Below are 17809 nucleotides of genomic sequence, written 5' to 3' on the forward strand. Positions count from 1 at the left end.
TTTTTCGATATTGGTGTTTACCAAATCTCTAAATGTCTCTAGAAATGCATATTGAATCGGAGTGTGAAAGGGACATGTTTAGGGGACCTCTTCCAAATTATGATTTGGAATACAACGTGTCTATGGTTTCCTAACACAGTTTCACATACCATTGATAAGCTATGGACTCTTCAAAGGAGGTAGTAACCCATTCGCACAGGGGAGAGGGTTGCCAAGGTAGCCCTTTTACTGTGTGAGTTTAAAAATAAAGTTTGGTCCATTCTTAAACATTTTATTCTTAAAGTATCATTTTTTCTTAACTGTATGTCCATTTTCTTTTAAGGAAAATGGGCTACATTTTAAACAAGTTCTCTATTTAAATATGATCACAGATATATGGATCGGCTGACACCAGCTGGCTAATGTCTCTGTGATGGAATCCGATTGAAGTAAGCCACAATTTGCAATCTAGATCAATCTGCAAAATCAGAATCGCCTCGCAAAACTGTGGGCACAGTTCACAAACTGAATTATCTAGTACATAAAGTAGGTCTACAGTAGTACTACTTATTCACTACAAAATGCAATTCAGAAACCTACGAGTGTAAATCTCTTCATTTGCAACTCTTTTATAGTTTCTATGCGGCGATCCTCACATATGTACATTTAGTATATAGTAGTACTTCGTAGTAAATAAGGAAGCGACCAAGAGGAGTGTCTGGAAAAGGAGCATACGTACCACAAAATTGGTTGGGTGTATGAAGGAGTAAGTCAGGTTTAATTAAGGAGAGATTTACGCATTGGCATGCACCCACCCACAAACGTGCTCTCCCATCGCTATTCACAAACTGCACCTCTGAAGTCACCAAAGCTAAAAAGGACCCACAACAGTAATAAATGTTCTTCAGCTCAGAGCTGAAGTACTTCCAGCACCACACACGGTCAACAACTGGTACTGCAACCCTCTCTCATAAAAAATATAGGAGGTAAGAATTTAAAATAAAACCCTATAGGAAATAATGTTACATTAAATTAGAATCTTTAAACTGGTTAAAATATAAATACATATAATCTGATGTTCAAAAATATCTAAAAACAAAACCTATTCATTATTTCATTTTGAATTTTCTAATAATTTTGTAACTTATTATCAATGTAACACTTTTTCTATTAAAATACAATTGCATTACTTTAAAATAATTATTTAGATAACGTTATTAATTTTAAATACAAAATCAAAAATACTTTTCTTATTACATTAGGTGGGATTCTTTTTTTACTTAAACTTAAAAAACAGATTTCAATTTAACTTATTTTGTTTAGAATATTTAAATGTAAAATTATGTTAAGAGTTCTGTGGCAGTTGCATTTTGTTCTACATGCAAAATAAACAAATTACATTAATTGACATTATTATTTCACCTAAAAATATTTTACTATTTTTACTTTATTGTATATTTTGCCGTTGGGTGATTCTTTGTACATCTGGCCTCTAAACAACTCTTTTTGGCATCTACGTTCTTACACTCAGAACTGTGTATGCAGGCGAATAAACCAGTCCAGTCTAGAGAAAACATTTGACCGAATTGGTTACCAGATCCTAAAACTGACACACTCGGTTTCTATGATGTAAAGCTTTGCTATTTCTATGATTGTAGAATCATTCTGATGCTAAACCACGATGTTTTCAATGAGTGATTCAATACATGGATGGAATTAAATGCCAACCCTGATACAAAAGAGTTGATAGATTATTAATAACCATTGGGCTATGCCAAATGTTTAATGCCCTACAGGCAAGAGTGGTCACATACTACACTTGTACTTTACTGGGTTAGAACAAATATTGTTCTCATTAATCTGAACGGATAATTGGTTATTTAACATCGGTATTCTGTAGACCCAGTTAAGTAGTCAGTTAAATCTGACTAGCATGTTTTGTTCTTTCCTTTGTGAAATCATAATCAAACGGACATCATTTCTTGGCATTCTTCACTATTCCTGCCCTTCTTTAGGCCTGCTCTAATTGTGACATATTTGTGATTGGAAAAAACTTATGTTCATCCCTCGCTAAATAAGCATCTACCAATCCGGAGGACCTTGGCAATTTTCACCCTACTCCTACATTGCTTTAGTAAGCAAATCTGTTAAAAGGCATCATAAATCACCAGCTTCAGGACGTTTTGATCGATTACAGTCTGCTACATACATTTCAAGTTGGATTTGGAACAAAGGGAGCACAGAATCAATCATCTTTTAGCACAGTCAAACAGGTTCTAGCAGCACCCTCCTTTTCTGTATTTGTGAGTAGCATTCATCTCTGTTAACCATTCCTTCCTGACCCAACAACCAGTGGAGCCATGGATAAGGGTTCAGGTTTTTAATTGAAAAACTCCTTGTGTTCCAGATACTCACGACAAGACCAACTGTCTCCTGTTGCCGTCTCTGCTTCTATCTAGAAACTGCTAAAGATTTGCTTGGTCAGTCCAAATCCTTTTCCCTTTTTGTGTACTCCCCTTGGCCACGTTACTGGATAACCTGGTATGATATACTTTACCTATGCTCATAATATTATCCTCAAGATCAGTGTAACTAACACCTCCATGTTATCTTAGGACTTTCATGCTGGCCACATGAAAGTGGAGACAAAAGGGTCTGGACTGGAGAATCAAAAATTGCTCAGGCAATAATGCTCAAACCAGCCTGCTTCCTTGGCTTTCTTGCATTATCTCTTTCTTTCCATTCATTTATTCTCTCGCTCTCTCTCTCTCTCTCTATCCTTCTCTTCCCTCCTCTCTCTTTTCCCTCTCCAATTACTTCCTGTCTACTTTTCACCTCCCTGCTTCTCTTTACCTCGCTCTTGAAGCCTCCGCATACTACAAGCAAATAACCTCGGGGAGCAGGGGAAAGTGGCAGAGGCATCAAGAGAGGCAGTGGGCTTTCAACTGCGGCCTCCAAGCACGCCAGCCCACAGGGTAAATTATGATTGGAATAAAAGGCCTGTCCGGACCTGGAGGCAAAGCGACTTTCTTAAACTGTGTAACAGTAAAACTAAGGTGCTGGTTTGGGGTAAACAAGGCTAATTGTTGTGTTTCTAGCTGGATTCCTTCGATCAGTGTCCTACTTTGTCTCAGTCACTGAATAATCTGTGCATTGCCATTTGCAATACATATGTGAATGTCCAGCCAGGGTTCTGAGTTTGTATAAATACACAATACTCAAGCTAACTAAATATGTTCACAGTAGAAATGAAGATAAAATTTTAAATGGAAATAACATGGATTTTAATGTATTTGTAATTTTTTTTGTAGTTATTAAATACAATTTCAATAATCGTTGTTATTTTTAGTACCGTAGGGGGTTGTGAGTGTTTCAGGGCAAAGGGTGGACGTAATGTTATTATAATAGATTAATGATTAATTGTTATTTAATATTATGTTTTAATTATGTTAATGTGTAATTAATTTTTTTAAACTACATTTTATGTGTGGGTTGTGGGGTTTATAGGGGCACTGGCTGGTAAGTAGGTTAATTCTGAGTCATTTATTTTAATATTTTATTTAAAATTCATTGTTTAATTTATAATTAATTATGTCAAATGTGTAATTAAATCTTTTTAACTAAAATGTTAGGTAAGGGTTTGTTTTATGGGGGGTATATGGTAGACAGTAAGTTAAATTTGAACTAGGTTAAATTAATTTTTAAATTAATAAGTATTAACATTGCTATTTATTATGGTTATTGTTTTTTTTTAGCAAACTTTAGGAGTGTGATGTATATTTTGTGTCGGGTATATTGTTGAATGTAAATGTAGGTTTATTAAATATGTTTTTATTATTTATAGTGTGTTGCTAAATATTAATTCTTAATAGTGTAATTGAATAGCTATAATATATATTTTTTAAATATTTGTATATGAAATATTTTAGTTTTTTAAATATTTGCATTTGGATTTATTTATTTAGTTTTTTACATTATTTTATTGTTCTGCAGAGAATTTCTTTGTTTTTAATGTAGTACTGATTGCAGTGGGAATGCAAAAATGTTTCCTTCCACTTTCCGTACTGTTGCACTGACTGGAGTGTGAATTGCAGGCACGGTCGGTAGTAGGTGTAACTGCAGGGCGGTGACGTGGGGAGGGGGAGGGGCAGGGTGGGGGGTAGTAATGTATGGATCACGGACTTTAACAGGTAAGTAAACATATAAATAAATAAAACAAATTTTGTTGCCCGCGCTGCATCGCATTTGGTAATGCAGTGCACAAAACGAATTGTAGATTTTGCACCTCCTGAGTTTGACAATTTGTCTACTATTTATACGTTGTAGTGGGAATTGTATATACATTAATTTGAAATTGTTGTAGGTTACTATATATTTTTCAAATTGATATTAATATATTTTGGTTGTTTAAAATTATAATAGTTACGCTTTTAATATTTTACTTTTTTTTCTTAAATTGTAATTTTTTATTTTTTTCAGTATTTTTATTTGTAATTACATCAGTTTAAAAATTTTTTTTTTATGTTATTTGATATATATATAGATGTATTTCTATTTATTTATTTTATTTATTTATAAAGTTTTATATAACGCAAACTTGACCCACGAAGGTATCAGAGCGCTTTACATTTAGGATCGTTGCATTAAAATTTACTTCGGATACAAGAGCATAGTAAGATACAGTACACATAAACAATGTTTCAAGATTCGTAGGAGGGAGGGGAGGCAGGAGTAATAGCAGGGAGACGAGGAGGAACTGTGCTCAATGTCCGGCTGGGTAGGTGACGGTCAAGGGGTAAACCAAGGCCAATCTCCTCATTAGCTGCCTAGCAGTTCCATCGGTCATCAGCCATGCTGCTCAGGTCTCAGTGTTCAGGGAAAACAGTTCTTTGTCTATTTGATTTGCGAAGGTTATATAGCGCTGTCTAGACCCGGAGGTATCAGAGCTAAGTAGAGCTTAACCAGAGGATTGTTGCATTACAAGGTACATCAATAAGGATTATATAGCGTTGGCTAGACCCGAAGGTATCAGAGCGCCACAGCAGAGGAACATTGCATTACCTCCTCGTCCTGGACTCCCCGTCCCATTCCTGATACGTGAGCAGCTAGTCTGCTCTTCCGAACCCCTACCTAGCTGAGCTGTTGGCACTTCCCCCTAGGATGACGTCACCATCACGTGACTACAAAAGGGGGAAGTGCCTGAATAATCATCCTGTTTTCTTTTTTCTGCAGTCTACGACCGCGTTCCTGGCTGAGCTGTTTCCTGGAGGCTTCCTTTTTCACGGGTGAGTCTCCCTGCTGTTTGTTTGTTTATACGGCGGCCTGCTCTAGCGGCCGCCTCTGTTTTGTTTTCGCTGCCGCTTCCCCCGTGCTCCGTTAGGCTTCCTTTCCTCATGGGGGCATTTTATTACTCCCGGCTCGCGTTAGCGACCGGCTTTGTTTTGGGGGCGCCTTGTTGCACCCGGCTCACGTTAGCGGCCGTTTCTGTGCTCTGTGCTTCGTGGTGCTCACCTGGCTTGGGTTGGCCTGCTCCAGCGGCCGTTCCTGGGCGTTCTCCGGTCCATTTCGCCCTGCTCTAGCGGGCTGGGGCTTTTTTGTGGAGTTTGGTGTCCTGCATCGTTTTCAGGGGGCGATTTTGGCGGCTGGCTGGGCTTCTTATACCGGCCCAGTTTTTTTTCTCCTCCCACTGGTGTTTGGGTCCTCGCCTATATCTGGGGTCCTTGTTGGGTTCTTTTTTTGTCCTTGTTTCTGCCTGATTGGGAGTGTTGTTTGGTCTTTTTTGCTTCCACTATGGATTCGGATGCTTCTTCTTCTGCGACCCCTCTGGATACCCTGCGCCTCATTATTAATAAGGCTGTGGCTGCTGCTTTCCTGGCTAGGGACGCGGCTGGGCCTCCTCCCAAGGTGCCTCGTGTTTCTTTGGATGCGCAGGCTGATCCTGTGGAAGACTTTGGTCCTGATGAGGATGAGGGTGTCCGTGGTCGTTTTGTTCAGGGTGCTGAGCTCACTGAACTGTTTGCCCATGTGAGGTCCAACTTGGGTTTTTCTCCTCCTGCGGATGCTGTTGTTGAGGATGACTTTTTTACGCAGTACGTCCAGCCTGCTCCGGATTCTTTGCCCTTGCATGGTGCTGTGCGTAATGTGCTGTCTCACGAATGGAAGGAGGTGGACAAGTCTTCTTTTCCTCGTTTCCTGTCCAGACGTTACCCTCTTGAGGGTTTTGCTGATGAATTCCCTCAGGCTGTGAAGGTGGACAATTTGATGGCTGGCCTTTCCTCTCAGGGTTTGGTTGTTTCTGAGGACGCCCTTCCTACGGACGCTGTGGATAGGCGTGTTGAGGGGGCGGTGAAGCGTTCCTATGCTGCTTCTAATTTCTCTGTCCGGGCGACTGCATATTCCAACTATATGGTTCAGTCACTCCTTAAAGACTTCCAGTCTCTGTCTGTTCTGCTGAACGACGGCGAGGATGCCACTCCTCTTCTGTCTTTGATGGAGTTGCAGGTGCGTTACCTGTCGGACATTTCCTTCGACAATTTGGGAGCGGCGGCCGCCGCTTCCGGTGCTTCCATTGCTGCCCGGCGTCATATTTGGATGCGTTCCTGGAAGGCGGACTCTTCTCAGAAGTCGGTCCTCCTTAAGTTGCCTTTTGAAGGTTCTAAGGTGTTCGGTCCTCAGCTGGAGGGCATGATCAAGCAGTCCGCGGAGAACCGCATGCTGGTGGCTCCGATCCGTCCTCCTGCTCGGGGGCGTGGATTTGGTTTTCGTCGCGCTTTTGGGCCTCCTGCTCGTGGCGCTTCTCAGCCCTTTCGTGGCAGGGGTCGTGGCCGGGGGGCCCCTGGAGGTGCCAAGCCCCGGGCCGCTGCCGGTGTTGCCACCCCCGCTTCCTCCTCTTCCCAATGGCTGTCTGCCTTTTCCCGTTGGTGGTCGACTCCAGTGCTTCCGCGGCCAGTGGTTGTCGGTTCCGGATGCCTGGGCGGTTCAAACTGTTTCGGAGGGTTGCCGGATAGAGTTCTCCTCTCCTCCTCCTCCGGGTTTTGTTCAGACTCCCCTGCCCCGTCTTCCTTTGCGAAGAGTGTCTTTGTTGGCAGGTGTTCATCTCCTGTTGGAGAAAAAGGCTATTGTGGAGGTTCCCCCGCTGGAAAGGGGCGAGGGTTGCTACTCAATCCTCTTTCTGGTTTCCAAGAAGGACACTTCGGATCTTCGTCCTGTTCTGGATCTAAAGCGTGTCAACCGCTTCATCGTCCATCGCCCTTTCAAGATGGTGACCCTCCAGTCCATCCTGCCTCTGGTCCTTCCGGGTGGCTTCCTGGCGTCCCTGGATTTGATGGATGCGTACCTGCATGTTCCTGTCCATCCTGCCGACCAGCGTTTTCTGCGCTTTGCTGCGGGGACCCGTCACTACCAGTTCCGGGTGCTGCCTTTCGGCCTGTCCTCTGCGCCCAGGGTGTTCACCAAGCTCCTGGCCCCTCTGGTGGGTATTCTTCATTCCAGGGGGCTGCTGGTGTTTCCGTATCTGGATGACTGGTTGATTGTCTCTCCCTCTTTTTCGCAGGCTCTGTCGGATGTGGACCAGGTGTGTCATCTGCTGGGTTCCTTTGGGTTCCTTATCAACCACCGGAAGTCCTCCCTGCTACCCTCTCAGTCCCTGAAGTTCCTGGGGGCTTTCTTCCGGATGGACCTGGGCATGGTGTTCCTCTCCCAGGAGCGTCAGTTGACTTTGTTTCGCCACCTTTCCTGGCTTCTTTCCCAGTCGCAGGTGTCTGCCCGTCTCTGGTTGCGGAGTCAGGGGGAGATGGCGTCCACTCTACATCTCCTTCCTTGGGCCAGGCTGCATCTGTACCCCTTGTTGCATCATGTACTGTCTCACTGGGATCCCGCCTCCTTGGACTACGAGACTCTGATCCCTGTCACTCCGGGGAATCGGGCGGATCTCCAGTGGTGGTTGTCTCCTCTCTCCCTTTCCGGGGGGTTCGATCTCCTTCCCCCTCAGTCTGTGGTCGTGTTGTCCACGGATGCGAGTGCGTTGGGATGGGGGGCTGTTCTGGGTTCTTCCAAGGGTCAGGGTCGGTGGTCCCGATTCGAGCCCCTCCAGTCCTCGAACTGGAAGGAGTTAAGGGCGGTCTGGCTGGCTCTCCTTTGGTTCGCTCCTCTCCTTCGGGGTCGGGCGGTCTCTGTGCAGACCGACAATCAGGTGGTTCGCTCCTATGTGAATCACCTGGGGGGCATGTGTCATTCTCTCTTTCTCCTGCCCCGGGAGATCGGCCTTTGGGCCGAGTCGAATCTGTTGTCTCTGACGGCGGTCTATCTTCCGGGGAAGGAGAATGGGCCTGCGGATACTTTGATCAGGGTGTTCCCCTCCTCGGTGTCCCTCTGTCTGTCCCCGGATCTGTTCGGGCAGATTGTCCTCCGATTCCACCTTCCTTGGCTGGATCTTTTTGCCTCGGAGGATTCCGCCCTTCTTCCTCTGTTTTGCAGCATCATTCCGTCTCCGTTGGCTTGGGCGACCGATGCTTTCTCGATTCCTTGGTCGACGGGTCTGCTGTTTGCCTTCCCTCCCTTTGCCTTAATTCCGAGGGTCCTCCGGAAGATTCGTTTGGACCGGGCGGAGGTTCTCCTGGTGGTTCCAGAGTGGTCTCGGCAGTCTTGGTTTCCCCTTCTGCTGACTTTTGCCGTTTGCCCTAATTGGAGGTTTCCCCTGTCTCCCTCTCCCCTGCGGGCTCCTCTTCTCATTCTTGCCTTCCTGCGTCGCCTCCGGCTGGGGGTTTAGCACTTGAGAGGTTGAGTTTGCTGGGTCTGGGTTGCTCGTTAGAGGTTGCCCAGTGTCCTCAGCTTTCCCGGCATCCCTCCACCTTGAAGTCTTATGCCCGTCACTGGAAGAATTTTTCCGCCTGGTGTCTTGGGAGGGGTCTCTCTCCTGCCTCCTGTGAGGCCGTGCGGGTGTTGGACTTCTTGCGGGATGGTTTTGTCTTGGGTCTGGCGGTTTCTTCCCTGAGGGCGCAATGGGCTGCCGTTCTTGCCTTTCGGGGTTCCTCTGTTTCATCTGTCTCCCCGTTGGTGGCTCGCCTTCTGAGGAGTTTTTTGCTTCAACGTCCTGTCTCCCGTTCCCCTGTGCCTCCTTGGGATCTGCCCTTGGTTCTGCGGGCTTTGACGGGTCCTCCGTTTGAGCCTTTGGACTCCGTGGCCCTGAAGTTCCTTTCTGCCAAGGTTATCTTCCTGGTGGCCATTACCTCTGGGCGTAGGGTTGGTGAGATTGGTGCGCTGATGGCTTCTCCTCCCTTCTTGCGCTTCTGCGCTGACAAGGTCGTTCTTCGTCCTAGTCAGTTTTTTCTCCCTAAGGTGATTTCGACTTTTCACTGTCAGGAGGATATTGTTCTCCCTGTGTTTTTTCCGGCTCCTGCCTCTCCGGAGGAGGTGCTTCTCCATTCTTTGGATGTGTTGAGGGCTCTCCGCATCTACTTGGAGCGTATGGTGGGTTTCCGTAAGGTTGATTCACCTACGGCCTGTCGGGTCTGGGGCTTCGCCCTTCTTTGTCCACCTTGTCTCGTTGGGTCAAGGGCGCTGTGGTTTCTGCTTATGATTCGGTCCAATGTCCCCTGCCTTCTTCTGTTCAGGGTCGGTCGACTCGGGGCGTTTCGTCCTCCTGGGCCATGTTCAGGGGTGCCTCTTTGCGTGACATTTGCAATGCTGCTACTTGGGCTTCTCCCCACACTTTTGTTGCCCATTATCGTCTGGAGTTGGGGATGGCGGCCTCCGCGGCTTTTGGGACTAGTGTCCTGTCTGCGGTACTTGATTTGTAGTTTTGTACTGTTTGCATTGATTAAAATGGACCTGTTTTTCTGACGTTCTTCTGGTCTGTTTTTTTCTTACAATCACCGTGTGCTTGGGTATGGGCTCACGTATCAGGAATGGGACGGGGAGTCCAGGACGAGGAGGTAATGCCCGGTTACTCACCGGTAATAGCCATTACTCCGAGTCCTGGACTCCCCGTCCCATTCCTGAGCCCTTCCCTCCCTCCCTGATTTGGGTTTTTTGTGGGTGATTGTGTGTGTTTCGTTCTGTTGTCTTTGGTATTTCAGGATGATTATTCAGGCACTTCCCCCTTTTGTAGTCACGTGATGGTGACGTCATCCTAGGGGGAAGTGCCAACAGCTCAGCTAGGTAGGGGTTCTGTAGAGCAGACTAGCTGCTCACGTATCAGGAATGGGACGGGGAGTCCAGGACTCGGAGTAATGCCTATTACCGGTGAGTAACCGGGCATTACAAGTTACATCAGGTACAATAGTATTTAGTAATAGTATTATTACATTAAAAAAAGTATTACAAATATATAAATTGCAAATAATAATTTAGTAATATTTTTAAATTAGATTTATGTAAATTTAAATAAGTATATTAACATATATGTTTGTTTTAATTTTTGAAATAATAATAATTGTTATATTTTCAAAACAATTATTACATATATTTTATTCTCCTTATATTAGTATTATTATTTAATTTAATTAATGCTTAATATTTACCTTTATATATATTAAACATCGATATTTTAGACAACTATATAAGTGAAAATGATTTTTTTAAAATATTTTTGTAATTTGCATTATAAGTATAGGGAGTCAATATTTTTACAATCAATATATTTGAATCAATATTTTTATATGTAGATATTTTGGTAGTCGATATTTTGTCAGTAAACCGATATAGGGAGTGACTTCCCAGGAAGTGCACAAGGATCCCTTTCAACCCTGTCCAGTCTGCCAGGTAACTCTGCGGGGTAAATCAGTGCTTTGTCTGAGGACAGGACGCAACCTAATCAAATGTAAGTGTGAGCTACCTCCTGCCCAGAAAGGCTATCAGAACGCAGATGAACTCAGATGAGTATTCTGTCAGACCCAGCCCTTCCTGTGTTTGTGGCTGTCCAGACGGCATGCACAAAGTGTAGGTGTTACCCAGCCCAGATGTGTATTGGGGACAGGCTGTAGGGCACAAAGAGCAGTAAGTACAGAGAAATGTCCACTATCTAAAAGTGCCATTTCTAAAACAGTAATTTTAAATCCAACATTACCAGTAAGGAGGATTTATCATTATCATTCCAAAGTTATCAAAGATGAAAAAACGACTTCTCTCTGATCAGGAATTACAGCTTAAAGTATATTAAGGAATTTCCAATGCTGGTCTATGAGAGGGATAAGCCTCACAGTAGTGAACAACGATATAGGCTGTTTGTTACTACCTGGACATGCAAAACTGCAATGTACATGTCCTACCCTTTACATAGATATCACCCTTAGGGTTACCTAGGACCTACCTTAGTGGTGGCCTATATGTAATAGAAGCGAGGTATAAGGCTTTATAAGTAGTTTTAATTGCCAAGTTGAAGTGGCAGTAAACTGCACACACAGGCACTGCAGTGGTAGGCCAGAGAGAGGTTTGAAAGGCTACTTCTGTTTGTTGCACAATCAATGCTGCAGCCAACTAGCAGCATTTAAAGTACAGGCCCTGGTATATGGTATACCACTGTACCAGTACAACAAAAATGCCGAGCAGGTACACATCAATGTCATCATGTTAAGAGGAGAAGCACATGCACTCTAGTATTGGTTACCAGTGGTAAAGTGCTAAGAGTCCTAAGGCCAACAAAAAGAATCAGCAAAAATGGGAGGCAAAAGGCAAACGTTGGGGAAAAGACCACCCTAAGGAAGATAGTTCTAACACCTGTTTATTGTTAGATGATGTCAACTCTTTAAAATAGATACACCCCATCAATATGAGGCCCTAGCTTCATGTAAGTGGTTCCTCACTGATGAGGACCCATCCTTACTGACGAAGGGAGTAGTCTGCAGTCCCAACTCACAGTACGTGGTGTGTTAGCCAGCAGGCCCACTGGTCATAGCAAAACTGACTTGGTCTCGCTAGATCACAGGCACCAAAAACCTGGCAAAGCAGGAGCACAGAAAAAGAAAGCAATCAGAGTAGGTGCAGGGAGTGAGTGTGCTCACCAGGCACAGTCACGATGCAGCACAACTGCTGTTATAAATATAAATTCTTAATACAGCCATTTTCCAATCTCTGGTGAGAAATAGAGAGATATTCAAGGTACAATTTCTGCTTATCTCAACTCTTTTGACATCTCAATTAGGCCTCAGTGGCGTTCCGCTGAACTCTGCGAAGTGACAAAGAAACTCCGCCAAACTACGTGGGGTTCCGTGAGTGGCGGAGTGGGTTATATTGCACCATTTGCACTGATTTTTAGTGACAGGTTTTTGTCCCACACTATAAAAACAGTCCGAATGGCATTGCGCATGCTGCTTCTATCTGCCTCTCGAGTAGAAGTTCTACTGAGTGGCTACTTCCTCAATGTGAACGGAAGGTTTCTTAATGCGTGCTGTGGCAACCATCAGCGACCGCCTGCATTCAGAAACCTTGCTGGGAAGTGGTCTAGTGTTGGATTTTCTTGGTGTAGTTGCATACTCCCATTTCTCAATGGGAGCTTGTGCTGTGCTGTGGCTGTATCACAAACTGCCATTGAGAAATGGGAGTATCGGTCCATCACTCTATGCGTGGCAGGCACCTTAATGTGCCTGCACACGGTGCAGGGATTAATAGGGGTACCCCTCAGCCCCCAACTGGAAGCCGTAAAGAGAAGGAGGCCCTGCTAGGGGCCCCCAAATTCGCTTTCCAACAGGCTTTCCATGTCGGAAAGCCCGACATGGAAAGCCTGTCGGGAACCAATATCGTATTCTCTACAGCAGAAACGCCATCCATTGGGATTATGTTCAGGCTCGACTGGCCAATGGGTTACTTGAGCCAATCGTAATCCAGCTGGAATGATCGTCCGGTTTCACTTTCGACCACCTGTATTGTAATGCGGCAGTGGAAAGTGAAACCCACGTTGAGACTGGGAAAACCTCCGTCCTGCAGTGAGAGGCTTTCTGAGTCTCATCGTAATGAGTCCCTAGGTTGAAATGGTGCAGTGCTTATCTCCAGATTGTGGAATTAGGGCTTAGTCAGTGCAGATCTGTGGCAGAGAAGTTGTCTGATAAACATTAAAGAAGCTCTACTTTATCGTTCCATATCCAAGCAATTGGATGACAGCCCACTCACAATCATTGCCCTGTCCTCTTCTTAGAATGCATTGTGATGATCAGTCCACTGCCTATGTGCAGCTGATCTCCTACAACAATCAAGCACCAGCTCTTGAATACCTTTTTTCCCCTCGTACAAGTCCTGGGGATAAAGGAAGCTGGGGAGGAAGAAGAAGTGTGCAATGGACTGTCCGTTTTCTCTGAGATAGGTATCCATTCTCAACCATGCAAATTCAAAGTTTACAAACACAGAGATGCACATAATGAACTATTGATAACCCCGAGGAGAGGTGCACCACTATAGACTGTGCAACATCTCCTGTGCACAATCATTCCAATCTGCACAATCAATATCGGAAGTATGCAAATGATGTTCACAAACATTTAAATAACACACAACAAATCAAAAAGAGGCTCCCATTTTCCCTCTAGAACTAATAGACTTGGTGAGGCCAGCAGCCAGCTTCCCTGAGTGTTGAATCTACACCCCAAAACAGTAATTACTTTCACCAGCCAGGGCCTGTGCAGAGGGAGATTAAGGGAGTTGCATCCTGGAGACTACATGGAGGGTCTCCTCACCTCAGAGCACACTAAAAGGAATCCACGAGGAGTTATAGAACAGCAGAAAGAAAGCTCCCTGAGGATCAGGATCCCAAAAACTTTGACAAATAGAAAAAATACAGGGAGGCCTCAGAGTAAAATAAAAGATTGGTTGGCATGGTACAGCAATTTAGATGGTGCCAGATATTCAAGCCTGCACTGTTCAATGAGGACCTTTTCTGCCTATCAGAAGCTATAGCCACAGAATGACATATCTAACTATGTATTTTAAAATCCTTTACCATTTTCCCAGACTCAATATTACTGTTCTGACAGTAGTGCAAGTGGGTGCTGGTGGGACTCACTGTCACGCATTTGTGGCGACCAGAACATAGTTCTGGTCGCCAGAACTATGACTTTCACCCAGAGCAAGAGAGAGAAAACACAAATGGAGGAAAGAAACAGGAAGAGAAAGATGGAAATATTGTGATAAAGGGAGAAAGCAGGAATGAAGAAAACCCATAAGAGTGAAAAAAGGCACAAAGGGTATCTAGTGGTGGATGAAGAAGGCATGAGGTAAAATAAAGTCTACACACCATTGGTATTCAGCATCCTGGTAGTCATAGGATGGCAGCAGACTTCTCACCAAGGGCCAGATATATGAAGGGTTTTGCATGTGCAAACGGTTTGCGCACACGTTTGCACATGCAAAAAGAAACAGGGGTATGTACCATACCAAAATAGCAAGTCACAATGTATCTGCTAGTCGCTATTAGGAAGGGGCATTCCCTACCTAATAGCGAGCGCAACCCCATGTACAAATGTTTTTTGCGACTGCAATTGCGGTCTCAAAACACTCGTAAATTACCACCCTCTTCATGCCCAAAATCGTTCAACATTTGTAACTTTATTTTTTGGGACCGTTTGTAGGGGCCACGCACCAAAATGCTGCTCGCCTCATTGTCTTTAAAAAAAAGTGCTTTTGTGCTGTGTCTTCTTTCATTTTCAAATGTACTGATCCATCACAACTCAGTAAATAAACATAAATAGCAACTACCTTACGTTTTATAGGTGCACCAGTCATGCTCTCACCCATCATCTTTCCTGCACATGCGTTTCTTTTGCAGTTTATTAATATTTCTTTTGGTCATGCTGAGCAACTTACCGATGTTGTACTGCATTGACAAAAGACATTATCAAAGCCAAAAGTCAAAAAGGCGAGACCTATTGCCTTTGCCATTGCTTGTTCAAATCTATGACTAATGAACTTATTCCGTCTATAACAATAACCCAATTCCCCTAGCATTTATTGCCTACATATCTCATGTATCAACAAAATAGGTGCCTCTAAAGATTCTAGACCTCTTTTATGCCTCACATTTTTCATGAATCAGGTGTGTCCATAGATACTCAGGCATAAACCGAGTTCTTGTCAATAGGAATTCACAATGGAAAGTATAAAGTGTGTTTCTCTCTGTGATCATCTGGATGAATTGCAAATAGAAAGAAAAAGAGAACACCTTTTGGCAAATCTTTGGCAATCCCTCAGTGCACTTTTGTTTTGAGGAAGATGCCTTATTACAGGTCATTAACCTGCGCATTAGCAGTGCCAGCTCTCTGCTGGCTATTCCACTTTATGTCCTTATATTTGTTGTCCTCTTTTCTTGACATTGCCTGACTTCTCTCTTTCTCCTCAGTAAGGGGTTGACCCTATCCAAAGAGATGCTGGCAGGATGTGGTGCAGGAACCTGTCAGGTTATTATAACCACTCCCATGGAGATGCTGAAAATTCAGCTGCAGGATGCTGGAAGACTAGGTATCAAGCAGAGCTTTCTCTGTATTTTAATGCAACTTTTTTATTCGTACTGATCTAAATATTTTTTATGTTTACCATTTGTTCGGTATGTTCAGTGTTGTTGGAGAATATCAGCATTTTAATCTGTTTTGTTTGGCGCTCCATCACTGAAAAGTTTCAGATAGTTTGGTTTATGATTTACTCTGTCATGTGGTCTGCTTTAACACATGTTATTGCTTCGATATGACTCAAAAGATCTGCTTCCAACATGGAAGAGCAGAAAATAAAATTCAAACTGCCGTTTATGCAGAGACAAAACTGAATTAATAAGTCACCTCATGTGCACGTACCCAATAGTCACGGTCCAAAGGAAGACCCCTCTTAAAACAATCTTCCGGGAATCAAATACTTGTACCTATAGCCAAGCTGGCATCAGCTGGCTGGGAGGTGCCTTCATCCTACTGCCCCTATTCACCAATGTGAAGGGGCAGGAATGCACCATATTTATGTAATACAGTGCATTGCTGTCCTTTCCATCAGCACTGGCGCACAATGGTACAGGGGTGTCTGTGTTGGGATCACTGACTAAATACCGAGGGACAAAATATAGACTACCCAAAATATAGATTCCAAAATATCGACAGACAAAATATCGAATTCCTATCTACAAACAGGTAAGTACCAAAATATCGAACCCAAAATATCGTTTAAAAATATATACTGTGTTAAAATATCGAATTTCGTAAAAATAATGTAAAATTAATTTTTTTTTTTAAATAAATAGCTAAAATATACTTAAAAATACTTACATTACCTTAAAATTATTAAATAATTAATTTAACTTATAAAAAACATACAATCATATATGTTAAAACATATATATATATATATATTAACATAATATTAATAAAAAATACACAATATTATTACTGTAGGATAGCGGGAGTGTAAAAATTACTATTCCCACTCCTGGAAGTGGAACAGTAGGGAAAGCGTTGGATAGCGTAGGGGTAAAAATTACTATTCCCACTCCAGAGAGTGCAACAGTAGGGAAAGCGTTGGATATCGTAGGCGTACAAATTACTATTTCCACCCCAGAGAGTGCAACAGTAGGGAAAGCGTTGGATAGCGTAGGGGTAAAAATTACTATTCCCACTCCAGAGAGTGCAACAGTAGGGAAAGCGTTGGATAGCGTAGGAGTAAAAATTACTATTCCCACTCCATGAGAGTGCAACAGTAGGGAAAGCGTTGGATAGCGTAGGGGTAAAAACTTACTATTCCCACTCCAGAGAGTGCAACAGTAAGGAAAATGTTGGATAGCGTAGGGGTAAAAATTACTATTCCCACTTTACTGAAAATAAATTAATATAATTCACATAATTATCAATTAATCAATTAATACAAATTAATTACCAATTAAGAATTAATTAATTACCAATTAAAAATCAATTACCAATTTATTCAAAATAAATAATAAATAAATTAACATATTTAATTAAGTATAATTAAATTACTTCCCACCCTATTCCCCTATAAACCCACAACCCTCTACAGAAAATAAATTAATATTATTCACATAATTATCAATTAATCAATTAATAAAAATTAATTATCAATTAAGAATTAATTAATTACCAATTAAAAATTCATTAACAATTTATTCAAAATAAATACCAATGAATACATTTACATATTTAATTAATTATAATTAAATTACTTCCAACCCTATTCCCCTATAAACCCACAACCCGCTACAGAAAATAAATTAATATTATTCACATAATTATAAATTAATCAATTAATAAAAATTAATTATCAATTAAGAATGAATTAATTACCAATTAAACACTAATTAACAATTTATTCAAAATAAATACCAATAAATTAATTAATATATTTAATTAATTATAATTAAATTACTTCCCACCCTATTCCCCTATAAACCCACAACCCGCTACAGAATTAAATTATGCAAAAATTAAATAACATAAAATGAATCACTTCAAATAAATTACAAAAAATATACACTTTTCACGCATATACTAACATACAAAACACTAAAAAATTTAATATTATTAAAAATTCGATATTTTTAATAACCTATATTATGTACTTCGATATTTTGACTTTCTATATTTTTAAAATCGATATTACATTACTTACCTTAAAAACGATATTTTTGATGCCTATATTCTGTCCATTCGATATTTTGTCCATTCTATATTTTGGAATCGATATTTGTGTTAGTCTATATTTTGGAATCGATATTTTGACCATATACCCCGTGTTGTATGTAGGATTGTTTTTGTGCAGGTGGGGGCACCTTCCTGCACAAAAACAATTCTGAGAGGCATTTTCCTCTTTCTATGTGTGCAGCAGAATGAAGCACACAAGGAAAGAGGAAAAACGA

General features: G+C 42.3%; 1 protein-coding gene across 1 annotated transcript in view; it reads left to right on the top strand.

Moving 5' to 3' along the window:
* The window catches only part of LOC144755341 (mitochondrial glutamate carrier 1-like), a 210977-nt gene that overhangs the window by 50552 nt on the left and 142616 nt on the right, over positions 1–17809 (top strand). The window contains exon 5 of the mRNA XM_078644149.1: positions 15302–15420. Within this exon, the coding sequence (XP_078500275.1) occupies positions 15302–15420 (119 nt within the window). The remainder of the gene's footprint in view (positions 1–15301; positions 15421–17809) is intronic.

The sequence above is a fragment of the Lissotriton helveticus genome, chromosome 5_1 (genome assembly GCF_964261635.1).
Source record: "Lissotriton helveticus chromosome 5_1, aLisHel1.1, whole genome shotgun sequence".
Classification (NCBI taxonomy): domain Eukaryota; kingdom Metazoa; phylum Chordata; class Amphibia; order Caudata; family Salamandridae; genus Lissotriton; species Lissotriton helveticus.